The following is a 27088-nucleotide window of genomic DNA, read 5'->3' as shown; positions in this document are numbered from 1 at the left end:
GTTGACAAACAGTCTCCTTAGACTATCAAACTGTATTCCATATAGTATTGTATTGTATATATACTTTGATGACAGCTATTTACTTTGTCTTGTGGAAAAATTTTCTGAAATGAAATGACTGACATTTTTAATATGGCCATATCTCATCAAAGCTCTTTAGCACTTCATGAATCATAGTGTGCAACGTAATATCATGTTTGCAACCGGTCTGAGTTGAATGCGAAAAGTTCCATATTTAGATGCTTTACTTGAATACAAATAAAGTTGTTGTGCCTAGTTTATGTGGCTACACCAATGAGTGAAGGAAAAAATAGACAGTGATGTTGAGACTTTAAAAGTGGTGATACAAATATGCATAACGAAAAGCATAGTGGCTGGCTCAGTATGCAAACCAATGAAATTATGAAACAAGGGGGCTACAAATTATGATGTGATTGATGATTAGTGTTCTGGCTGATGAATTTCTTCATGTTGGATGAACCACTATTTACATGATTATCAACAAAAAAAACTCTGCTATTGCACATTTGTTCGATATGGATACCAAAAATGGTTACCGAACAACACAAAAAGCCCAAGAGGATGAGCAATTTTGGAGCTCTGTCAACACAGTGATGAGGGTTTATTTTCCCACAGTATTATGACCACTGAGACATGGATATCCTTCACCAATGCAGGAAAAAAAATGCCACTCAATGCAGTTGCGCCATTAAAAATTGCAAAATAATAATAAGAATAAAAAAAACCAAAATGACCACTACTAAGGATGTTGGTCTGCTTGATTTGATGGAACACTGAACAACAGTTACAGCTGATGTGAATTGCGAAACGCTCACCAAACTGAAACATCTCATCCAAAACTCACGGTGTGGAAAACTTGTCGTCCAGGATGGTCCTCTGCCACAACAGCATGCTTCCATGCTTCATTACTCATAGGAAAGATAAGATTCAGTACGCCCATTGAGAACTTTTTGATCGTCTTCCCTGCAGTACTCAACTCACATACAGCAAGTATCATTTCCTTTTGCAACTGAAACAGTAGTTTGGCGCACAGCATTTTGAAGATGATGATGAGCAACTCAAGAATACAGTTGTCAACTAGTTCAGTTACCGGGCAGAGAACTTGTACAAAGTATGAGTGGAAGAATTTGGTGCAGTTTCAACATTGTGAATGGCAGTTACATGTAAAAGTGATGTAGTTTTGTGGGAACTTGCAAATGCCAATAATAGTTGTTTCTAATAAATATATATATTTTTAATGGCACAGCAGGAGACTCCTTGTAATTTGAGGCACAACAAGTGAGAGAGGGAGAAAAAAAAAGACACCTGATGACAAATATATAAATTTTAATTTTTTATGTCAACCATTTTTACTTCGTCTTTGTATTGTAATTTTTAATCTGTGGGAATGTGAGGCATATTTCTTCTCTAAAGGCTAAGCCAACAATAAATAAAGAACTACTTCCATCATCAGCTCCATCTCTGTAAAATTCAACCTTAGGATTTGAATAGCATTATCTTGATATTACACTCCCTCGTAGTTTACTTGCTTTCTTTACCAGACCTGTAAATATTGCAGTCTGTTTACATGTTGTTATGCCAGTATCTCTTACATTAGTGTAAGCATCAGCCAACAAGCACATAAAAAATGATAAAACTTGTAGCTATGGAGCTGTACTTTGTCTAGCTGTAGTGTGTGTGTGTGTGTGTGTGTGTGTGTGTGTGTGTGTGTGTGTGTGTGTTCTCGAAAGCAGGTCACTGTCCAAAAGCTTAGCTAGTATGATCATGTTTATGTGCCTGTTGATCACTCACTACTACAGCTATATTGTGTGTGGTTACCTTTACTCCTTCCAGTGTATGCAGTCGACCCAGGACTTAACACTATCAATTTATCTTACAATAATATGTTGTTTTACTTTAGGTATCTGGAAACAGCTCTTCTAGTAACAGTGCAAATGTCGTTAACACTCAGAGTGACCCAAAAACAGCAGGTGGTGTTCTTATTGATCCTATCAGAACTCGTGCCATGCAGGTGGCAGAACGGGAGGGTCAGACTCCATTTGCACTGCTTAAACCAGCAAGAGGTATCCCTGTTTTAGTTAAGGTGCACCCTGCACCTGGTCCTGGACGACGTCAGATGTTAGTGCCAGCTACTGCAGAGGATCTGCGACAGGCAGGCAAAATAACTGTTGCTCAAGGAGAAGGTGGTGGAGCTCACCGCTCACCTGGTGCAAAAGTTAAAGCTGTGCAAATAAAGGTTCCTGTTGTTGCTACTGTTGTACAGGTGGGTTAAGTTATTATATTTATTTGTTGGGGTTTACTGAAGCCATGTTAAGCCTTCTTGTATTTGCTGGTGAACTGAACTTCACTTTCTTAAAGGCTCAAAATCCATCCATTATTTGTGAATGCACTTGTTTATGCTCTCTGTCAAGGGGAGACTGTGTATTGTTTTGGTTGCTTTTCATTTATCCAGTTAAATAATTATAAAATGAGGTCCCCATACAAGTTTCTAATTTATGTAGATATTTTTGACAACTTACGAGTAGCATGTGAGACATCATTATAAATCGCTCTTGTGAATTCATTCTTAGTAAACAAATAATTGCATATGAGGTTGTACCTACTCCTGATGGTCCATGCTATTCCTTGATCACAATATACTGTGATACTGACATCAGGAAAACTACGAATGAAAACATTACACTGACTGATAGAAGTAACCAACATTGTGTAGAACACACAATAATTGAATAAAGAACATGGTGCCTCATGTACAAGCAGATATTCCTATCACACATTACAAAGGTAATTGCTAGAACGTTTAAAAAACTAAGTTTTAGTATCTCCTGCACTGAGATTAAAATATTCTTTGCAACTGAAACCCTTTCCCTTTAGGATGAGTGATATTCATGAAAGGGTGAAGTAGTCTCAAAGTATGTTTTATACTTTGGCTTATATAAGGAATTATACATGTGTTACACCAATAAACATACAAATGTATGGGCTTATCACTAGCATGTCCGTCTTGCTGGCAGTCAGAACACTGCTTTCTTGAAATCCAGCTCTCAGCTTAAAATAATTGATCACATCTCACTAGAGTCGGAACTCAACAGTTTAGGCTAAGCAATGTTTCTGTAGGTTTAAAAGCCATTTCTCACGGGGCTTCTCTGGTTACCTATATAATTTCATATAACTTCTGCAACTCTCGCAATAAATTGGTAGGCTATGAAGTCTTTTCATTCTTTTATACAATTCTTGTTTCACATCACTCATAGCAAATCAAATGATAGTTGAGGTAAGTACGTAGTAAGGCACATGCAGTGTAATTGGTCTACAGGTGACTGTAATTCAAATTATATTGAGGAGGAGGGGGTGGGTGGAATTGGCACCATAAAATGCCACTCATGCCTATGGGGGGGCAGCTAATTCTCCCCTACTGTGTGATGTAAAGAATTGAAATGGATAGTAGAATTAACCTCAAACACAAACTGGAATCATATTTGCTTGACAACTCCTAGTTGAGAGATGAAATTCTGAATATGTAGAGAGAGAGAGAGAGAGAGAGAGAGAGAGAGAGAGAGAGAGAGAGAGAGTGAGAGTGAGAGAGAGTGTGTGTGTGTGTGTGTGTGTGTGTGTGTGTGTGTGTGTGTGTGTGTGTTGCTCGCTGAATTACAGTTGAAAACTTTCCCACTATGACAATGATTTTCATAACAGTACTGTAAAGTGTCCTTTTTCTTAAACTCATTTCAATATCTTTTTATTTAATTTTGTGTCCAGTATTACTTAAGATAATTTTAAAGCCTATTACATGGCATATCTCCCTCCTTTTTTTATCACATTTGATAAGGCCTGCAAGATCCGGACAATCAGAGGATGGGATTACTGATAGTTGGGAGCTCCAACGCTAGGTGTGTTATTTGGCCGCTTAGGGACATGGCTGCCAAGAAGGAAAAGAAAACCAATATGCACTTCGTGTCCTTACTGGATGAAGTCATTCCAGATGTGGAACAGGTACTCCTGGATGCCATGAAGAGCACAGGGTGCAGCCAACTGCAGGTGGTTGCTCACATCGGCAACAATGAAGTGTGTCACTTTAGATCAGAAGAGATCCTCTCTGGTTTTGAGCATCTAACAGAAGTGATAAAGGCTGCCAGTCTTGCTTGCAAGATGAAAGTAGAGCTGACCATTTGCAGCATAGTCAACAGGACTGATTGCGGACCTCTGGTACAGAGCCAAGTGGAGGGTCTGAATCAGAGGCTCAGACGGTTCTGTGACTGTGTAGGCTGCAGATTCCTCGACCCAAAGGGTGGTTGGGTTTCGGGTTCCGCTGAATAGGTCAGGTGTCAACTATCCACGGGAGGTGGCTACATGGGTAGCAGGGGCTGTGTGGTGTGAACTGGGCAGTTTTTTAGGTTAGAGGCTCTTGGGAAAACACAAGAAGGGCTTCAGTCACAAAGGATGCATGCCAAACACAGGAAGAACGTAGATACAGGAACCATTGGTATAACAGTTGTAAATTGTCGTAGCTGTGTTGGGAAAGTATCAGGGCTCCAAGTGCTGATAGAAAGCACTGATGCTCAAATCATTATAGGCAAAGAAAGCTGGCTAAAGCCGGAGATAAGCTCAGCCAAAATTTTTGCGAAGAACCTAATGGTGTTCCGAAAGTTTATCTTGTCACGAAATTGAAGTAGATAGTTCCTGTCTGTTAGCATGGGCAGAGGTCATTGTTTGCAACTGGAATAAAATAATAATTGTATCATTTTATCAACCTCCCAATTCAGATGAAAGGGTCAAAGCAAACTTGAGTTTGATTTCAAACATGTTCCTGACTCATATGATGATAGTTGGTGGTGACTTTAATTTACCCTCAATATGTTGGCAAAAATATATGTTTAGTTCTGGAGGTATGCATAAAGAATCATCCAAAATTGTGCTAAAAGCATTCTCTAAAATGTATTTTGAGCAGTTAATTCATGAGCCCACGTGAATAGTAAAAGCTTGTGAAAACACACTTGACCACTTAGCAACAAGTAATCCTGAGTTAATAACAAACATTTAAATTCACTTGACACCTTCCTGTGAGACAATCTCCACTCTTTCCAAATTGATAATAGAAGTGTAGACCAGATGTGGCTTGAATTCAGAGAAATAGTATCAGTAGCAATGGAGAGATTTATACCAAATAAATTAACAAACAACGAAACTGATCCTCCTTGGTACACAAAACGGGTCAGAATGCTGTTGCAGAAACAACGAAACAAATATGCATGCCAAATTTAAACAGACGCAAAATTCCCAAGATTGGCGATCTTTCACAGAAGCTCAAAATTTAGTATGGACTTTAATGCGGGATGCTTTGCTTTTAACAGTTTCCACAACGCAAAACCTGGCAGAAACTCCAAAGAGATTGTGGTCATATGTGAAGTATGTTAGCAACAAGAAACACTCAATGCCTTCCCTGCGCGATAGCAATGGAGATACTATCAAAGCAGAGTTAGTAAACAAAGCATTCCGAAGTGCCTTCACAGTAGAAGGCAAAGTAAATATTCCAGAATTCGAATCAAGAACAGTTGCCAACATGAGTAAGTAGAAGTAAATATCCTCGGAGTAGTGAAGCAACTTAAATCGCTTAATAAAAGCAAGTCTTCTGGTCCCGACTCTATACCAGTTAGGTTCCTTTCAGAGTATGCTGATGCATTAGCTGCTTACTTAACAATCATATACCACCATTCGCTCAACGAAAGATCGGTACCCAAAGACTGGAAAGTTGTACAGGTCACACCAATATTCATGAAAAATAGTAGGAATAATCCACTTAATTACAGGCCCATATCATTAATGTCGATATGCAGCAGGATTCTGGAACATATATTGTGTTCAAACATTATGAATTACCTCGAAGAAAATGGTCTATTGACACACAGTCAGCATGGGTTTAGAAAACATTGTTCTTGTGAAACACAAGTAGCTCTTTACTCTCATGAAGTGTTGAGTGCTAGACAAGGGATTTCAGACCAATTCCGTATTTCTGGATTTCCAGAAGGCATTTGACACTGTGCCACACAAGCGGCTTGTAGAGGAAATTGCGTGCTTATGGGATATCATCTCAGTTATGTGACTGGATTTGTGACTTCCTGTCAGAGAGGTCACAGTTCTTAGTAATTGACGGAAAGTCATCGAGTAAAACAGAAGTGATTTTTGGCTTTCCTCAAGGTAGTGTTATAGGCCCTTTGCTGTTCCTTACCTATTCCTTACCTATATTAACGATTTGGGAGACAATCTGAGTAGCCGTCTTAGGTTGTTTGCAGGTGATCCTGTCGTTTATCAGGTGATGAAGTCATCAGAAGATCAAAACAAATTGCAAAACTATTTAGAAAAGATATCTGAATGTTGCAAAAATTGGCAGTTGACCCTAAATAATGAAAAGTCTGAGGGCATGCACATGAGTGCTAAAAGGAATTTGTTAAACTTATGTTACTACACAATAAATCAGTCAAATCTGAAGGCCTTAAATTCAACTAAATACCTAGGAATTACAGTTACGAACAACTTAAATTGGAAGGAACACACAGAAAATGTTGTGAGGGAGGCTAACCAAAGACCGAGTTTTATTGGCAGGACACTTAGAAATTGTAACAGATCTACTAAAGAGACTGCCTACACTATGCTTGTCCGTCCTCTTTTAGAATACTGCTGCGCAGTGTAGAATCCTTACCAGATAGGACTGACGGAGTACATCACTGATTGTGGTATCCCGGTTAATGAAACATGTAGTTTCACATTCTGGTTTAGTGACAAACAAACTACAATATCAACAACTGTCACCAAGAAACTAATATTGAAGTGTGTAACAGAAATTCAGCACCCAGATCAGTAATCACTATCTACAAACACTAGTTCATTATATGATTGTCAGTACTGTGAACTGAAAGTTCCAGCACAGTAGCTGCTGTGTAGGACAATCACAGCAAGCTGCTCTGTGCTGTATCATAATGCTGAATCAACAGACTTGTTTTTGTTTCTGTGCCATTAATTAGCCAATGATTCATTAACCACTGTCATATCTTGATTTCCTTTTTCCCATTAATGCCTAAATGAAGACCTACATCTACATACATTCTCCACAAGCCACCATATGAAGGTTGGAAAAGGGTACCTTGTACCTTGCTTCTAAATTATTTCAATCTTTTCCTTTAATCTGACCTGGTGGGAACCTCAAACACTCAAACACTACTCAAGAACGGGTCGCACATTTGTGACTCAGCAACTCCGCTATATGGTAACAACTATCCTTTTCATATTGTTACATTTCATACTCGATTTTCCATTGTTTGAAGTTGACTGTCCGTCTTGCCTGCTACCATCCTCACATGCTCGTTCCATTTCACATCACTTTGCAGTGTTTCACTGAGATATTTAATAATGTGACTTTTTCAGGCAGCACAACTCTAATATTGTATTTGAACATTACTGGATTGTTTTTCCTACTCTTTTGGAGTAACTTACATTTTTCTGCATTTAGAGTAAGCTGCTATTCCTCACACCAAATAAAAATTCTGTCTAAGTCATCTTGTATCCTTTTACAGTCACTCAACAGCAATGCTTTCCCCTATACTACAGCCTCATCAGCAGCCACAACCACACCCTATCCATCATATCGTTATAGAGAACTAGAGTGGTTCTACCACACTTCCCCAGGGCACTCCTGATGATACCCTTGACTCTGATGATTACTTACCATTGAGGAGAATGTACTGCGTTCTATTACTTAAGAAGTCTTCAAGTCACTCACATATCTGGGAACCTGTTTCGTACAAGTACCTTCGTTAACAGACTGCAGTGGGTCACTGTGTCAAATGGTTCAAAGAAATCAAGGAATATAGAATCTGCCTATTGCCCTTCATCCATGGTTTGCAGTCTAGCATGTGAGAAATGGGATGCTGAGTTTCACACAGCTGATGCTTTCTACATCCTTGCTGTTTTGTGGACAGAAGCTTTTCTGTCTCAAGGAAATGTACATGTGTTGGATAAAAAGTAGTGGAAACACTTTCAAAACGTGAAGTACATGCATCCATGACATTTCTGCTGTCTGTAGCTGATAATAGAAGGTTAAAGTAGTGCAGTTAGCTGCAATGGTTTGAGTCAGTTGCTGTATGTACTGTATGAAAGTGCGAAAGGTCAGTTGGAGTGCCCTAACAGTATGTTTAGGAAGCACGAACAACATGTGGATCAAGATTGAAGTGCCATGTGGTCAGAGGGCACAACAATGTTTTCTTCTGGCACTGCATCCTACCATCCTTCAAGAGCATACACAGTCCCACAGGGTGAACCCGGTGCAGGAACTCCTGCGTACATGGGGTAGGCTATACTGGAACATCCACTGTATTCATATGATATGAGTCCGTGCAATTACGACCTGTTTGCCAAAATGGAGGAAGCTCTTTGTGGCAGGTGCTACAACACACAAAAAAAATATCATCTGTGTCTTAGGCCAGTCCTTGCAAGACATCAACAGAGTTGGATACACTGGCAGTGTATGATGCCTTCCTTCTCTGTGGGGGAAGGTGATTGAGACAAGGGATGATTACACTGACAACCTGTAATATGGTGAACATAACATCTGGTATGAAATACTACTGTGTTGCCAATACTTTTTATCCAACCCATGTATTATATTTGAATTTAGAATACATTCAAAATTCTGCGCATATTGATATTATGGATGTAGGTTTGTCATTTTATGGGCCCATTCTTTTACCAGTCTCATATATTGCAGTCACTTGCAACTTTGCACTGGTCGAGAGACTTGCAATAAATGCAAGCTGTTGGCCAATGCTGCAGAGTACTCTCTGTACAACTGAACTGGGATTCCATCCAGGCCTGACGACTTATTTGTTTTCAACTCTTTCAGTTGCTTCTCAATGCAAGGTTGCTTATTTTCATGTCCTCCATATGAGAGTCTGTGCAAAAGTCAAACATTTGGAGCCGTGTGACCTGCCTGAATGATTTTTTTAAATGCAAAATTTAAGAGTTGAGATTTTGTTTTGATGTCTCATGTTACCACAGCAGACTGGTCAATTAGTGACTGTATAGAAGCCTTTGATTCGCATAGTAATTTTACATAGAGAAAATTTTCTCAGATTCTGGGCAACATTGTTTTCTAAAGTGTTACAGTGGAAGTTGCAGTATATGTTGTATACTTACATCAGTCTTTTTATAGACACACGAATTTCTACTAACTTTTGCCTGCCGAGATTTCCACAGTCTTTTTTAAGCCAAGAGTACAACAGTCTCTGCTTCCTCAGCATTGTCCAAATTTCCTTATTACACTATAGTGGGTCTTCCCCACCATTAATCCACCAACCTGGCAGATACTTCTCCAGAGTGGGATTTATAATCAATTTAAATTTTGCCCATAATTCCTCTGCATGCACCATACCTTAAGTAAATGATGTCCATTCACTGTCTAAGTAGGATGCTAACAACTACGTATCTGTCCTTTCCAGCGTAAGTACTCTACTAGCCTTTTTACTGGATATATTAACTTTAATAAGCAACTAAGCTATGACATCACGATCACTGGTCTCTATACTGACACTATCAATAAGGTCTGTATTCCTAGATTTCTGTGAAGGGTTTGACACTGTGCCCCACAGCAGCCTGGTAATGGAAGTACATGCATATGGAAAAAAAAAAAAATGCACCCAAATATGTGAGTGACTTGAAGAATTCCTAGGTAATAGAATGCAGTACGTAACTGTTTATTAGGGACAAGGGTTTCATCAGGAGCACCCCGGTGAAGTGTGGTAGACCATTCTAGTTCTCTACAAGGTCTAAAATACACTCCTGGAAATTGAAATAAGAACACCGTGAATTCATTGTCCCAGGAAGGGGAAACTTTATTGACACATTCCTGGGGTCAGATACATCACATGATCACACTGACAGAACCACAGGTACATAGACACAGGCAACAGAGCATGCACAATGTCGGCACTAGTACAGTGTATATCCACCTTTCGCAGCAATGCAGGCTGCTATTCTCCCATGGAGACGATCGTAGAGATGCTGGATGTAGTCCTGTGGAACGGCTTGCCATGCCATTTCCACCTGGCGCCTCAGTTGGACCAGCGTTCGTGCTGGACGTGCAGACCGCATGAGACGACGCTTCATCCAGTCCCAAACATGCTCAATGGGGGACAGATCCGGAGATCTTGCTGGCCAGGGTAGTTGACTTACACCTTCTAGAGCACGTTGGGTGGCACGGGATACATGCGGACGTGCATTGTCCTGTTGGAACAGCAAGTTCCCTTGCTGGTCTAGGAATGGTAGAACGATGGGTTCGATGACGGTTTGGATGTACCGTGCACTATTCAGTGTCCCCTCGACGATCACCAGTGTTGTACGGCCAGTGTAGGAGATCGCTCCCCACACCATGATGCTGGGTGTTGGCCCTGTGTGCCTCGGTCGTATGCAGTCCTGATTGTGGCGCTCACCTGCACGGCGCCAAACACGCATACGACCATCATTGGCACCAAGGCAGAAGCGACTCTCATCGCTGAAGACGACACGTCTCCATTCGTCCCTCCATTCACGCCTGTCGCGACACCACTGGAGGCGGGCTGCACGATGTTGGGGCGTGAGCGGAAGACGGCCTAACGGTGTGCGGGACCGTAGCCCAGCTTCATGGAGACGGTTGCGAATGGTCCTCGCCGATACCCCAGGAGCAACAGTGTCCCTAATTTGCTGGGAAGTGGCGGTGCGGTCCCCTACGGCACTGCGTAGGATCCTACGGTCTTGGCGTGCATCCGTGCATCGCTGCGGTCCGGTCCCAGGTCGACGGGCACGTGCACCTTCCGCCGACCACTGGTGACAACATCGATGTACTGTGGAGACCTCACGCCCCACGTGTTGAGCAATTCGGCGGTACGTCCACCCGGCCTCCCGCATGCCCACTATACGCCCTCGCTCAAAGTCCGTCAACTGCACATACGGTTCACGTCCACGCTGTCGCGGCATGCTGCCAGTGTTAAAGACTGCGATGGAGCTCCGTATGCCACGGCAAACTGGCTGACACTGACGGCGGCGGTGCACAAATGCTGCGCAGCTAGCGCCATTCGACGGCCAACACCGCGGTTCCTGGTGTGTCCGCTGTGCCGTGCGTGTGATCATTGCTTGTACAGCCTTCTCGCTGTGTCCGGAGCAAGTATGGTGGCTCTGACACACCGGTGTCAATGTGTTCTTTTTTCCATTTCCAGGAGTGTATTTCCGTTTCATGTGGATCATTGATCTAGCAGGTTAGCAGCTCAATATAGTTTCTGGAAGATGCGTTCATCACTACTTCACAGCTCAATATAGTTTCTGGAAGATGTGTTCATCACTACTTCACAGCTCAATATAGTTTCTGGAAGATGGGTTCATCACTACTTCACACAACTGTCTGTCCATTCCACCTGCAGTGAATCCAGTAACGTCCTTGTCTGTACTCTGTAGGTTAAAATAGAGTCCAACTTTTCTGCACTACTGAGCACAGACTTTCATTGAACAATTTTATAACTGTCATGGCAGAATCCAATGATTAATTTGAGTTTAGTTAGGATAGTTACTCGTGTCCTGGTAACTTCACAGTTAACACTTGATTTCAATCTCTACATAGACAGTATATTTTTTGAAAGCAATACACACCTTTCTGATATATTCCATTGGTGTTACATTGATACGTTCCATGTCTCGTTAAATATTTCAGGGCTTCTGGCTTCGGGTTTCATACAACTCTCGGTTCTGAGATTAATTTGAGTGCAACAAATTTCCTAGAGGGCAGTAAATCCAGGAATTTTGTTATGAATGCTTCAGCAGTTTACTGTTAACATTCTGACAGCCAAAGTGTCTTTACCTTGTAAGTGAAGTGGTTTCCCTTTCTGTGTATTGACCATATAATATACCCAATCTTATGTGAAATATTTAACGCATCAGTAACTCAAGACGTTTTTTTCCAGAGAAACTGAAATATGCAGTTTTAAGCTCCTTTTTAAGAAAGATGATATGAGAGTAGTGAAATTTTATCAATCCGTTTCACTGCTGATATCGTTTTCCAAAATTTTTGAGAATGTGATATATTCTGGAATAGTATCTCACCCTATCAACAATAATATCCTCAGCAAATCACAGTTTGGGTTTCAGAGAAGTTGCTCTCCTGAGAAGAATGCCATTTTCATGTTCACTCACCAGATTTTACAAGCATTGAATAACAAAATAGTGTCAGTTGTTATTTTCTGCAACCGATCCAAGGCATTTGAGTGTGTGAATCACAGTATTTTCCCAGATAAATTGAAGTTTTAACAAGTTGATGGTATAGCCAACCAATGGATAATGTCATATCTAACCAAAAGAATGCAAAGGGTTGTATTTAGTAATTCAATCAATATAGTCTGAAAACTTAATTCTAAATGGGGACAAATCATGTATGGTGTTCCACTCAGTGTTGCGTCCACTATTGTTCCTTATATATATGCAAACGATCTTCCACCCAGTACAACATGAGCAGAAGTAGTTCTTTTTGCAGATGACACTAGTATTGTAATCAATCCAAGCATACATACAGAAACAGAAGAAGTGGTAAAAAAGGTTCTTACAAGCATCATTACTGGTTTTCTGTGAATGTCTCACCCTCAAATCCCCCCCATTCATATTCAGTTCTGCAGACCTAGGGGTACTACACCAAAGTAGATGTAACACTTGTTGAGGAAATAATAAATGGGGTGGAAACTTCATATGTGATAATCACCATGTAGACATCTGTATAAGCACTGTGCATTCTGCTACTGCTTCACGAAGTTTCTTGTAAATAATACACTACAGTTCAAAAGGAACAATGATGTAGATAATAACAATACTAGCAGGAAAAATGACATTCATTACTCCACATTAAGGTTCTCTTTAGCATAATGCTGCAACAAAAAATTTTTACTGCTTGCCAAGTGATATAAAATATCACTGAGAAAGTTGCAAAATGGTCCATCGAACATAAAACAAACAAACTAACTCACTAACAAATTAACTGGTAAGTGTTCATCAGAGAACCTCAAACCTGTACTTTTATTATTAGTTAAGTGTGGGCTTCTTAGTTGAATCATTGTTTTTTATAGTATTCTCAGCTATTGTATTACATTCAAAATGTAACAGCTTTTGGTTAGTTTTTTAAAATCATCATTGATACAGTATTTTCCTGCCTTGTATTGTACCCTAAAGCACCCTTGCTGATAAATAATACTTATGTTTAGAGTACATTCTTTTTTTCTCCCTTAGATTTGTCTCATAACAATTAGTTTCTATTTTGTATCATTTGTGATTTTAAATTCCACTAAATGCACCCGATGATTTGCAGGTGATTGCACCAGATGGCTCTCTGAGGATTCAAGTTGAACCACCAGCACCAGAGTATGATCTCGGTTCTGATGGTGGCCGAACATTGGAGACAGCCACGGATGATACAGAAACTGATTCCATAGATAGGAAATTAGATCATGACGATGGAGAGACACAAACTATACAACATGTGTCCCACTCCCATACGCAACCTGAAAGTGATCAAGTTTGTACTCCGAGAGATGAAATTCAGGCAGAAGAAGAAAGAAATGAGCACATGGAAGCAGAAGCTGAAACGGAACCCAGATCTATGGTAGAAGTAGAAATGAGTGAAGAACCCCAACAGGATCTCTTGCGTATGGCACGTGCTGGTGACATTCAGTTTGTTAAGGATGCAGGAGATGGCACATATCAAGTGCTCTCGGAGCAGGAAGCTGCCGAAATAATCAGACATCCTTCAGCAGCTGCTGTAGAGGTCAGTATATCATTAAAACTGAGTTCTTTCCATTAGTGGCACTTGGCTGAAACACATTTTTTGACAAGCTGACATCGTTTCACAACAGAAAATAAACTTGATCAAAGCTGATCCCAATAGCTACTAATTTTTTGACAGTTTCTGTCATGTCAGCTTGTACCATATATAACATTTTCCTTTATATTTTCCCTTCAGTGGTTACATCAGTATAGAGTATCCTTGTACATGCAAATAATAACAGTGGTAGTACTGATACAGCAATGATTACATCCTACAGTTCTCTTCCATACAATTCACAAATATAAAAACAGATTTTTCAGAGGGGTGAAGCCAGAAGTAATTTTTCAGAATTTGCTTTTTACTGTGACAAACATTATAATGCATCAAGCAACTGTTGTTGTTGTTGTTGTTGTTGTTGTTGTGGTCTTCAGTCCTGAGACTGGTTTGATGCAGCTCTCCATGCTACTCTATCCTGTGCAAGCTTCTTCATCTACCAGTACCTACTGCAGACTACATCCTTCTGAATCTGCTTAGTATATTCATCTCTTGGTCTCCCTTTACGATTTTTACCCTCCATGCTGCCCTCCAGTACTAAATTGGTGATCCCTTGATGCCTCAGAACATGTCCTACCAACCGATCCCTTCTTCTAGTCAAGTTGTGCCACAAACTCCTCTTTTCCCCAATTCTATTCCATACCTTCTCATTAGTTATGTGATCTACCCATTTAATCTTCAGCATTCTTCTGTAGCACCACATTCGAAATCTTCTATTCTCTTCTTGTCTGAACTATTTATCATCCATGTTTCACTTCCATACATGGCTACACTCCATACAAATGCTTTCAGAAACGACTTCCTGACACTTAAATCAATACTCGATAATAACAAATTTCTCTTCTTCAGAAACGCTCTCCTTGCCATTGCCAGTCTACATTTTATATCCTCTCTACTTCGACGATCATCAGTTATTTTGCTCCCCAAATAGCAAAACTCCTTTACTACTTTAAGTGTCTTTTTTCCTAATCTAATTCCCTCAGCATCACCCGACTTAATTCGAATACATTCCATTATCGTTGTTTTCCTTTTGTCGATGTTCATCTTATATCCTCCTTTCAAGACACTGTCCATTCCGTTCAACTGCTCTTGCAAGTCCTTTGCTGTCTCTGACAGAATTACAATGTCATCGGCGAACCTCAAAGTTTTTATTTCTTCTCCATGGATTTTCAATGCCTACTCCGAACTTTTCTTTTGTTTCCTTTACTGCTTGCTCAATATACAGATTGAATAACCTCGGGGATAGGCTACAACCCTGTCTAACTCCCTTCCCAACCACTGCTTCCCTTTCATGTCCCTCGACTCTTATAACTGCCATCTGGTTTCTGTACAAATTGTAAATAGCCTTTCACTCCCTGTATTGTACCCCTGCCACCTTCAGAATTATAAAAGAGAGTATTCCAGTCAACATTGTCAAAAACTTTCTCAAAGTCTACAAATGCTAGAAACGTAGGTTTGCCTTTCCTTAATCTTTCTTCTAAGATAATTCCTAGGGTCAGTATTGCCTCACGTGTTCCAACATTTCTACGGAATCCAAACTGATCTTCCCAAAGGTCGGCTTCTACCAGTTTTTCCATTCGTCTGTAAAGAATTCGCATTAGTATTTTGCAGCTATGACTTATTAAACTGATAGTTCGGTAATTTTCACATCTGTGAACACCTGCTTTCTTTGGGATCATACATCTTGCTCACCAGATGGTAGAGTTTTGTCAAGACTGGCTCTCCCAAGGCTGTCAGTAGTTCTAATGGAATGTTGTCTACTCCCAGGGCTTTGTTTCGACTTAGGTCTTTCAGTGCTCTGTCAAACTCTTCACGCAGTATCGTATCTCCCATTTCATCTTCATCTACATCCTCTTCCTTTTCCATAATATTGTCCTCAAGAACATCGCCCTTGTATAGACCCTCTATATACTCCTTCCACCCTTCTGCTTTCCCTTCTTTGCTTAGAACTGGGTTTCCATCTGAGCTCTTGATATTCATGCAAGTAGTTCTCTTTTCTCCAAAGGTCTCTTTAATTTTCCTGTAGGCAGCATCTATCTTACCCCTAGTGAGATAAGCCTCTACATCCTTACATTTGTCCTCTAGCCATCCCTGCTTAGCCATTTTGCACTTCCTGTCAATCTCATTTTTGAGAAGTTTGTATTCCTTTTTGCCTGCTTCATTTTTTGCATTTTTGTATTTTCTCCTTTCTTCAATTAAATTCAGTATCTCTTCTGTTACCCAAGGATTTCTACTAGCCCTCGTCTTTTTACCTACTTGATCCTGCCTTCACTATTTCATCCCTCAAAGCTACCCATTCTTCTTCTACTGTTTTTCTTTCCCCATTCCTGTCAATTGTTCCCTTATGCTCTCCCCGAAACTCTGTACAACCTCTGGTTCTTTCAGTTTATCCAGGTCCCATCTCCTTAAATTCCCACCTTTTTGCATTTTCTTCAGTTTTAATCTACAGTTCATAACCAATAGATTGTGGTCAGAGTCCACACCTGCCCCCGGAAATGTCTTACAATTTAAAACCTGGTTCCTAAATCTCCGTCTTACCATTATATAATGTATCTGAAACCTTCTAGCATCTCCAGGGTTCTTCCATGTATACAACCTTCTTTCATGATTCTTGAACTAAGTGTTAGCTAAGATTAAGTTATGCTCTGTGCAAAATTCTACCAGGCAGCTTCCTCTTTCATTTCTTAGCCCTAATCCATATTCTCCTACTATGTTTCCTTCTCTTCCTTTTCCTACTGTTGAATTTCAGTCACCCATGACTATTAAATTTTCGTCTCCCTTCACTACCTGAATAATTTCTATTATCTCATCATACATTTAATCAATTTCTTCATCAACTGCAGAGCTAGTTAGCATATAAACTTGTACTACTGTAGTAGGCATGGGCTTCGTATCTATCTTGGCCACAATAATGCGTTCATTATGCTGTTTGTAGTGGCTTACCCACACTCCTATTTTTTTTATTCATTATTAAACCTTCTCCTGCATTACCCCTATTTGATTTTGTATTTATAACTCCATATTCACCTGACCAAAAGTCTTGTTCTTCCTGCCACTAAACTTCACTAATTCCCACTACATCTAACTTTAACCTATCCATTTCCCTTTTTAAATTTTCTAACCTACCTGCCGGATTAAGGGATCTGACATTCCATGCTCCGGTCCATAGAACACCAGTTTTCTTTCTCCTGATAACGACGTCCAACTACAGGATGATAAATAGTTGACTGACAATTTTCTCACTCTAATGACAATTGGAGAGAAAAAACAGTTTATTACACTTTATTGGTGGGTGATGTAGTATAATTTGCAAATGAATGCAATCCTTTCCTAAACACTGCAGTTTTTAATCAGTTTCAACTGTAGTACACATATATAATTGGTGGAGTTTTTACAACAATGCATGCTTCATGTTTTTTACAATAATGCATGCTTCATGATACACAGCACAGTGTGCACTTCCTGCTGTATCATGTCTTAACCAATAACATTTCATTAAACTCCAAAGAATACAGTGATTATGTGCTTATACTGTTAAACACACCAAGACGGAATTTCCCCTCGAGTGACATTACATTACTTGAGGCAAATTTTCAGAGCACATTGGTAAAAAGCTTTGTAAAGATTGTTGTTCCGGCTTTCTTGGCAATGTTAGCTCTGAAGACTGATTCCACGGTGATGAAGTTTTAAAGTGTGGAATGTTCTTAAAAATACTGTGTTGCACAAAGTCAGCAGTAGGGCTGTTGTTTCATTCCTTAAAGGAAAAAATACCTTTTCTCCCCAATTGTGCTAAAATCCACCAGGAATTGGTACAAGGCCTATGAAGTGCAACAGTTGGGAGTCTGATAATTATTATAATCAGTGGCGGCTCATGAGTATGCATTCTGGGTGTTCACAAATTTTCGGATTCAGATAAATTTGAGAGTGCAAAATCAACAGTACCCATTGTATAACAGTTATGTTTATCAACAAATTTATACAACTACAGCCACTGCCAATAACAGTAACAACATAATAAGATGGCAAAAGGAAGAAATGCTCCTGTGGAAATTTTGTTGTTTTCTACATAATTAAGTACAGTTTAGGGCAATAATGAAATAATTTGTAAGCTTTCACAACTCTCCCTTTTGCATTTTTGTGTAATTTGGAGTTTTCATGCTTTTCCATTTTTTTGAACAAATGTACTAGATCCCTAAGAGATATATTAGTTCACGAATTTACTTCCAGGTTGAAAATCGGATACAGTACAACCCTTTTTCCCAGAATTAACATTTCCCCACCGTTAATGACATTTTTCATCAGTCCCGTCAAATATCCTATGCCCACAATGTTAATTTGCACCTGATTTTGTGTCAGCATATTTATAATTTACCGAGATTCACGCATTACAAAAAAATTTTTGTGGAGGAAAAATGATGTTGGGCATCCAGTAGTGTTTACAAACATTACATGGTTGTTTATTGACACCAGAGCACTCTACTCAGCAGATTTGAACCAGTTAACGTCTAAAAGTGGGAACAATTTGTGCTGTATTTCCCACCACTGCCAGGCTCTACTTGGCGTGGTGGCTGATGTGAGTAACTAGGTTCGTTCAAATGAAGATATCATGACCAATTACAAGCATTTCCAAACTGTCTCTGATGCGCAAACACAGTTTAATAATTGTTGTGATCATTGTGACACCTTTGTCGAACTATATCTAGTGTGTTTTGGCATATGGCAACATGGAGCATTGCTCAAATGTTTTTAGTTTAAGCACAGTGCTGGTTACTTATTTCATTCATGCTGAGCAAAACGTGTTTCGAGAATAAATCCTCATTCAAAAACCCAAAATATAGGCTTACTATCAGTACAAATTTAACATATACCAACATCCAATCAATTTTACTACAATATATAGTGAGTAATTTAGCATATCTGAGGAATGTGCAGGATTTATGCTGAGTGAACATAGATAAAAGTCTGCCACAGTGTGCTACCACCTAGTGGCACTGACATAAACTTCTAGTTGAGTGGCACATTGTGAACTGTGTACATTGTGTATCAAATCCATATGTACTTGGGCCATAAGGCAATTATGTCACACGAGTTGTGCATGCACAAGAGCTCCTTAAACCGTGCACAACTAAAGGTGTGCTCGCAACCCTGTTGCCAAGTTTCACCGAATCAGAGAAGCAATAGCATGGTAACTATGTGTCGTATCTTTCAGATTGCAGCATCTATGTTACGTTTAACAGCATTCAAAGAAAAATAACCAATAAATTCAAAAGGCGTCAAAAGTTAGGGTGTTCACGTGCTCTTACACAGTTGCCACCACTGATTACAATGATAGGTCTGGTTCAGTGACTTCATTATGGTTTCATTGTTGAAGGATCTTCAAAATAATTTATTAATTACTATTGTGTCTACTATGTGAAACAAGGTTCTGTTATGTATAACCAGTAATTACATTTTGCAAAATAGATAACAAGATGTAATTGTGATTTGTCATCATTAGCTTTGTGATATAGTAATCTGCAGTTGTTCACCATCTTTCTTGCGAATCATTCTTGTTTGCCTTAGAAACTGCTTTTCCTTCCTGACTGGACGTATCGGGAAAATTGGAGGGGGATTGGATAAAGGGGCTTCTCAAAGGGAAATTGAATTTTCATCTAACAATGACTATTGATAGAAGCATGGCGCACACACATTTTGAATATACATATCATAAGGTATCACACTAACCAAACAATGGAAAATCCAGGATGGAATGTAACAATATTATGAACAGTAACGTTGCTACTTACGATATAGCGCAGATGCTGAGTCGCAGATAGGCACAACAAAAAGACTCACAATTAAAGCTTTCAGCTGTTGACCTTTGTCAACAATAGACGACACACACACACACACAAAATCTCATCCAAACGCAACTCACTCGCACGACTGCAGTCTCAGACAACTGAAACCACACTGCGAGCAGCAGCACCACTGCACAATGGGAGTGGTTCCAGGCCCTTCCCTGTTCCCATTCCAGCACTACAAAGCTGTCATTCCACCACCACACCCAGTCTTTTTATTTCTCTCCTTTTTCACTATTCCCCCCCCCCCCCCCCCCCGCCCCCCCACCTCTCTCTGTCCTCTATCTAACCTGCAGCACTTCACTGTCCACCATCTCCACCAAACCATCCCTCCCTCTCTCCACCCAAGCCCCCTCCTTACCCCCCACCCAGTCGCCTTTCGCTGCTGCTCACAGTGCGGTTTCAGTTGTCTGAGACTGCAGTCGTGTGTGTGATTTGCATTTGTGTGTGTGTGTGTGTGTGTGTGTGTGTGTGTGTGTGTGTGTGTGTGTGTGTGTGTGAGAGAGAGAGAGAGAGAGAGAGAGAGAGAGAGAGAGAGAGAGAGAGAGTCTTTTTGTTGTGCCTATGTGCTATATGGTGAGTAACAACTTTACTGTTAAATTATTGTTACAAGGTATCACACTAAATATTTTTAATTGAAAAAGAAAATAATATACAGGATCTATATGCATTTGACATAGTGACCACTTTTCGCTACCTGCAGGGATAAAGTATTTCCGTACCTGCAGGGATCAAGTATTCAGTGGCATTGCAACAGAATCCCAAGTTTGTTGTTCTGATTTCTAGGCATCTTGTTGCTTTAATATTTGAAACGATGCCAAGCAGCTACAGCAGACTGTTTGCAACCAAATTTTTGTATTAGGCTGAATAGAACAAAGATGATTTTAGAAATTATAAATTAATTCAAAATTGTCACAAAGGGACAGAATGATGGATAATAGCTTCACACACAAAAAGGTATCAAAATCAGTCTAATCTGTACTATTTTGCATGGTATGTGGACATAACTAAATCTTATTGGAGTAAACTCCATGGCCTCTTTTCCCCACGTCCATGCCCATGTTTTCCAATGAGATGCTTTGTTGAGATTATTGATTCACAGATGGAGCTATCAAACTAAAACAAATAACAAGGAACTATATTTGTAGCCAACACTGGTATTGCAAAAAAAGTATTAGGTAACAAAAATAAAATAAATATTTTCTATTACATCAGATGACTGCAAATCAGAAAAGTTTTTGTTACAAAATGAAGTAACAAGCTTCCTCTTTCAAACTCACTACTAAGCAGTACTGTTCAGGGCAAAAAATAGGCTATGAACACTTTTCCCATCCTGACCATTTTACCCCACCTTCTACTAAATGTAATATCATATCTGCTCTTTTAAAGTAACAATAAATGATTTCATTAAAGTGTTTCATCAGATTACCTTATGAGTCAAGTTATAAAGAGGATATCCAAAAGTGAAAAAAATGTACAGGTTTAGAAGGAATAAAGTAAAAGTATTTTTTCATCATGAAGTAGACTTCAGACAGTGTGAAAGAAAATGGTGGTTGATACCACTGGTGAAAGAATTAAAATCTACTCCTATTCATTGAGTGTACCCCACCCCATCCCTCCTCTCTGTATCTGCAATTTGATTTTTGTAATTTAACCCGGCACCCCCCCCCCCCCCCCCCCCAAAAAAAAAAGGGGGAGAGAGTGTCTTTTTTAATCATCATCATCCTTGGCTTCTCCTCTCATTCTTTCAACAAGTTCATTCCATTTTCTTCTATTTTATTGATGATGTTAAATATGTTCACGGCCCCCCTAATTTCCGAATTCTGAAATCTGTCGACTCTTTTGGATCCCTTACTACTCTTAGAAACCCCATCTCCATTGCTTGTATGTGACTTTCTTGACATTTACTGGTAACCCACAATTCACTTTCGTAAACTTTGTTTACTGCCATTGTCTTAAAAAATTTCAAACTTGTTTCTTTGATGTTTCTCCTCTGATGGTTCATTGCAGTAGTTAAGATAAAGCTTCTTGTTTTTTGCTTATAACTTTATCTAATTCCGATATCAGAGTTTTTAACCCTTTCATCCTTTTTAGCTTTTTCATTTTTCCTGAGACTTCTTCAGCAGATTTCTCAACTGTTTTTTCTATGTTTTTCCATTCTCTCTTTATTTCTTCCGCTTCTGCTTTACTTCTTGATTAAGTCTCTTCTGATACAGATCTTGTATGTTTTCTGGTACAGATCGTGTATGCTTTGCGCATTTAGTAGATATACTTTATAGATTTTTCCCTTCATCTTTTCGCCTCTCAACTTTTTTTTCATTCTCCATTTCGTGTACGTATCTATGGTATTTGAGATATTACCAAGGTATGGTCAGAACCCATGTTGTATCCCCTGTACACTCTTGTGTCTTGTACTTTTCCATGTAATTTTTAATTAATGATAATGTACTCAGTAAGAGTCTTAAATCCTCAAGCTGAGCGTGTATACTTACGGATATCTTTTTTTGCGGAACAATGTATAGGTTATCTTTAGTTTGTTAAAAGAAACAAAATCTCTAAGCAATCTTCCATTCTTATTTATGGTGTTTTCTGCCATCGTTCCCACAATCTGTGGGATAGCCTTATTCCCCACCCTTGTGTTTAAATCTCCAATCAATATTACTTGATGCTTATTGTTATACTTATCCAAAACCGATTCCACTTTGTCATAGAAATCTATAAACTACTCTTTCTTCCCTTCGTCAGGTGGGTAAACAGCAACAATAGTTAAGATTTCTCTCTCTTCTTTGACATTTCAAACTTTTTTCATTTAAAAGTATATAGCTGTATCCTATAATTCTTTTTTCTTGCATTTTATGTATGTAAATTGCTATCCCTGTGTTTCCTCTCTACCTTTTTTATGTTCTGCTATATAAACTCAATTATTGTCCTACTAATTTGTTACTCTGTAGCTTTTTCTTTGTTTGCTAAACTTCTGACATTCCATGTTGCTACCTTTCTCTTCGCCGGATTCATCATTGGTTATCTGATCTCAATCCGAGGCTGTTTCAGGTACTAGGAGTAATTAGGGAAATTCACCTGGGCACCTTATGAGGGCTGTGTAAGTGTAGCTGGATAGCAGGGCTGCCACTTTGTGACTTTTCAAGCTGTCTGATTTTGTTTTAAGGGTTTACTCCCCTAGGGAGGCTGGCTTCCTTATGCCGGAGTGTCCTCCCTAAAGTTTACTTGTAATGGGAGATGGCAGGGAAAGGGGCATCGGAAGAACAGACTTAGGATAGGAGAAAGGTCACCAATAGGTTGTTGTGGGACACACTTTGTCTGGCTCATCCTCTTCAGCCTGTTTGGCTTGGGTGATCCTTCTGGCAGCTAAATTACTGACAGCCTAGCCTTCCAGATCCAGAGTGTGCAAACTTCCTTGCCCACACAGATAGTGCTATGTTAAGTAGTGTCCTCTGAGGTGGGGGACTTTTTTTTTTTTTTAACTATATGTAATTGTAAAAATTTAATTAACATACAAAATGTTCCATAGTTAGCCTTATACAAATTAAAAAGAGCCATCACTTTTATTGAAGGCAAATATTTGCTGTCAATTATTTATTTTATTAATGTTGTTTTTTAACTTTTCTTGCAATATAATAGCGCAGTTAAATAACATTTATACTTCCAGAAAACAAACTTTAACTTTATGTAGTATCGTAATGACTATAAATTAGTTTACTTTATATGCAGAAATTTATAGATCTTCATTAATTTCTTGCATCTCTTCTCTCCTAAATTATTTCTTAATTTTAACCAAGCAAGACTGCAGGTGGAGAAGATTCTCCCAATGAATGCAATGGCAGGGCAAGAGATTAGGTACTAATAAAGTAGTTGTAAGGATGGGTTAATGTTTTAAATCAATAAATCATAGGAATTTAAATTGAACTACTTAATCATCAGCATGGGGGGGGGGGGGGCAATAAAACCCAATTTTACCCACTGGGTTAGGTTTTTTTAAAGAAATACCCAGGTTTTTCTCAACTGTGATCTGCAAGTATTTATGCAACTGAAGTATAAGTTATTAGAATACTATAACTAATATAAACAAACCTGTTAATCATTCTCCTCCTCCTCAATCTTACAGATTAATGCAATGTTCAAGATTTTGACTTGATTTATGCAATGATATGAATTAAAATGTCATATGAGTCAATGAATGCTTTCTCTTCCAGGTGCTGGATGCAGAGGTTGAAGTAGATCCATCTGAAGTCGTAACAGAAGAAATACAGGCTACCACAGAGGCAGCAGAAGGGACATCTTTAGGAGCTCTAGTGGAAGCTATAAGATCTGCAGGCTACTGTGTGCACGAGGATGGCGAGCGCATAGTCATCACTTCAGAATTAGGGGATGTTGACGAAGGAGTGATTGAAGTGGAACCTCAACAAGTGGTCCATCAGGAAATTGTTTACCGGGAAGAAGGAGACTGTGAGGTTGCATCACCCCCATATGTCCTGCTTGAGGAGACAGCAGAGGTGGTCACAGAAGTTGCTACTGAGATAGTATCATCTGATTCTTGAGGTCAGTGTAGCCACCTGCCAGCTGCTCCTCAGCATTATGTTCTGCTTGAGGAGACTGGCAGAGTGGTATCTAGTGCCATGGAAACAATCTCATGAAGCACTCACATTGAACTCGGCCACACAACTCAGGGAACAAGGTTAATGTAATGTGTGGCATGCAACTTTAACTATTGTGGCTTTTGACGAGAGTGCACAGTAATTTAAAATGAAATAATCAAAATATTAATGTACAGAATTCTAATTAATTAATAAAAATGTTTTACAGTAACCTCCAGCAGTTGCAGCTTGTTGACATTTGCTTAATTTATTATTATTATTTATTTTTGAAACATGCTCAGATTCGCAGCAGAAAAAATTATCCTAATTATATAATGATTTTTCCATGTTGTTGTTCTTGTCTTGGCGGTGTGCTGGAATATCCCTTTATTCCTTAGCACTGCTAAGACAGTAACACCATTGAAAAAATTTTATATAACTGGTACAATAAATGTTTGTCTATTGTCAAAATTGCCTGGCAGTTAGGTTTATGTCTTGAAACTCATATTTAAAAAATAATTTGAAAATTAAACAAGATACAAGTACCAACTAATTAAGACTGGCAGTGGTTACTGTGAAAACACATGATAATTTCAGTAAAATTCCACTATAGATAAAAACACATAACATGGCTATAAATTATTCCCATTAATGCAGTATTGTCAAATTTGTACGAGTTTGTTTTGTCATGCACATCTCTATTACATATTGTTCTCTCAGATATTGTTGCTTAACAGAGTGTCTTCTACAAAGGTCTGTTAGTTGTGCCTGTTCGTTTTGTATATTATATTAAGAAGAGGCGTGGTGAAAGTGTTTTGAACATCGGAACCTGTGGCAATCAACAATCTTATAATTACATACTATGTAAATAACAATGTTGCACTTTCTGAAATATTGTATTATATTCCAATCCTTGAGCATTTATAATCTTGTCACTTTATGCCTGGAATATAATTTACAGATTATCTGATATGGTAAATTGCTGTTTAACCCTATAGTATGATTTGACATTATGATGTCATGACTGAGTATTGTGTACAATTTTAAAACATAGCAAGTGTCCACAGTTAACTGTGGATTCATAGGTGGAACAACATACATTTTTATTTGAGTGTTAGACTTAAAACGTATAAGATGAACACTTAAAATTGTTTTTATGACTTTTTATTTCCTTTGAAAACTGAGCACTTTGTTTTAAAAACAAGTTATGTAAGGAAAAATAGAAGTGTGTGTATGTGTGTGTGTGTGTGTGTGTGTGTGTGTGTGTGTGTGTGTGTGTGTGTGTGTGTGTGTGTGTGTGGCGCGGGGGGGGGGGGGGGGGATGTTACTGTTGATGTAATGTTGATGACAATGACGGAAGAAAGAAGTGAACTGTTCTTCACTTTCTACCAGTCATAACTGGAGCTTGATGGTATTTTTGTGAAGCTAGTCAAGCATACAACGATGTCATCATGCAGATGAATATTTTAATACACACAAAGATTATGTATAGTCTCAAAAAATGAGAAACCTACAATATCTAAAGTCACCATAGAGTACAATTTTGTAGCATTAAATTATCTGTGATATTGTAAATAAAATTTTGTTATTTGTTAAAGCAGGCTGACTTCAGTGTTTGCCCCTGCCTTTGTGTGCTAGTCATGTACTAATTTTTCAATTGCGTTCATTAAATGAATAACATAGTCTCACGATACGTTCTCTATGTAAACTTAAAATTTCTCCCGATGATAAGAAATACTATAGTGGTGAGATATTTCACATTTATACAATTCAGTCCTAAGAGAGTCTCTGTTGTTTGATCCATGAAAACCAGAAACATCAATGAAAGACAAAAGAAACCTGAAACTTCTGCGAGATCTTACATTGCTGTAGCACACAGTAGCAGCAAATTCTTGAGAAATACCCATTTCTATCTATAAATATGTCTATGGCTTCTCAACATGTAATGCATAATTTATGCAGTTGCATGTATGCAACAAAAAGGGATGGAAGGTAAATGCACGACACCTTAAAAATGAGCTCTGTTGACTAAGGGAGAGAACCCATACAGAAGACAAGTTGGGAAACCTCGATATTGCGGCTCCTCTTATAGGGGACTATTTTATACACAGAGCTGGTATCATGGTTGGTGTACCAGCAGAGAAATGGACAAGGAGAAACTTTAATTGTAGACATATGACGTGTTGAAGGTTTAGGATCAGAAGAAGGGAAATTGATTAATATTCTTGAAGAATAATAAGTAAATATTGCATTAGTGCCCTATGTAGCATTTGATTGGAAAATACGTCTTGTAGGTATTAAAAACTTAGTACAGGTTTTAATGTCGTACAGTGAAATACGAGCACTGAGCAAACTGTAGTATTTCCATATTAATAGGTGGAAAAATTACAAAATCTTACTAGGGAACATACTTTTATGAATGAAAGAACGCTATCAGTATAATATAAGTATGCTTCAGTTGAAGGAAAGTACAAAAATAAGTGACCAGAATTACAACAAACTTCAGGAATAGCTTTGAAAATCAAGTAACACAGATTATCAATGACTGTAGGTGACCTAATTGCTAGAACTTGGTAGGCAAACTGTGGGAAAAACTAAAAATTAAAGGAGAGGAACACCTCTATGGAAATCGAGATAAGAGTTTTTTATTATCAGTTAACTAAAAGTGGAATATACAAACTTCTGAAAAAGAGATGTACTCAAAGTTATGTGGTTATCCATTTACTATTGATCATATAATGGGAAATAAAAAGTTAACTTTA

The 27088-nt window shown here is 38.8% G+C and overlaps 1 protein-coding gene across 1 annotated transcript in view; it reads left to right on the top strand.

Annotated features, from left to right (window-relative positions):
* LOC124798205 (Krueppel homolog 1-like) overlaps positions 1–25550 on the top strand; it is a 66333-nt gene extending 40783 nt beyond the window's left edge. Inside the window, exons 5-7 of the mRNA XM_047261507.1 lie at positions 1922–2284; positions 13385–13840; positions 23946–25550. Coding sequence (XP_047117463.1) covers positions 1922–2284; positions 13385–13840; positions 23946–24290 — 1164 coding nt within the window. The 3' untranslated portion in view covers positions 24291–25550. The remainder of the gene's footprint in view (positions 1–1921; positions 2285–13384; positions 13841–23945) is intronic.
* Positions 25551–27088: the final 1538 nt, after the last annotated feature.

The sequence above is a fragment of the Schistocerca piceifrons genome, chromosome 5 (genome assembly GCF_021461385.2).
Source record: "Schistocerca piceifrons isolate TAMUIC-IGC-003096 chromosome 5, iqSchPice1.1, whole genome shotgun sequence".
NCBI lineage: Eukaryota > Metazoa > Arthropoda > Insecta > Orthoptera > Acrididae > Schistocerca > Schistocerca piceifrons.
This window is presented reverse-complemented; position numbering and strand designations above follow the sequence as displayed.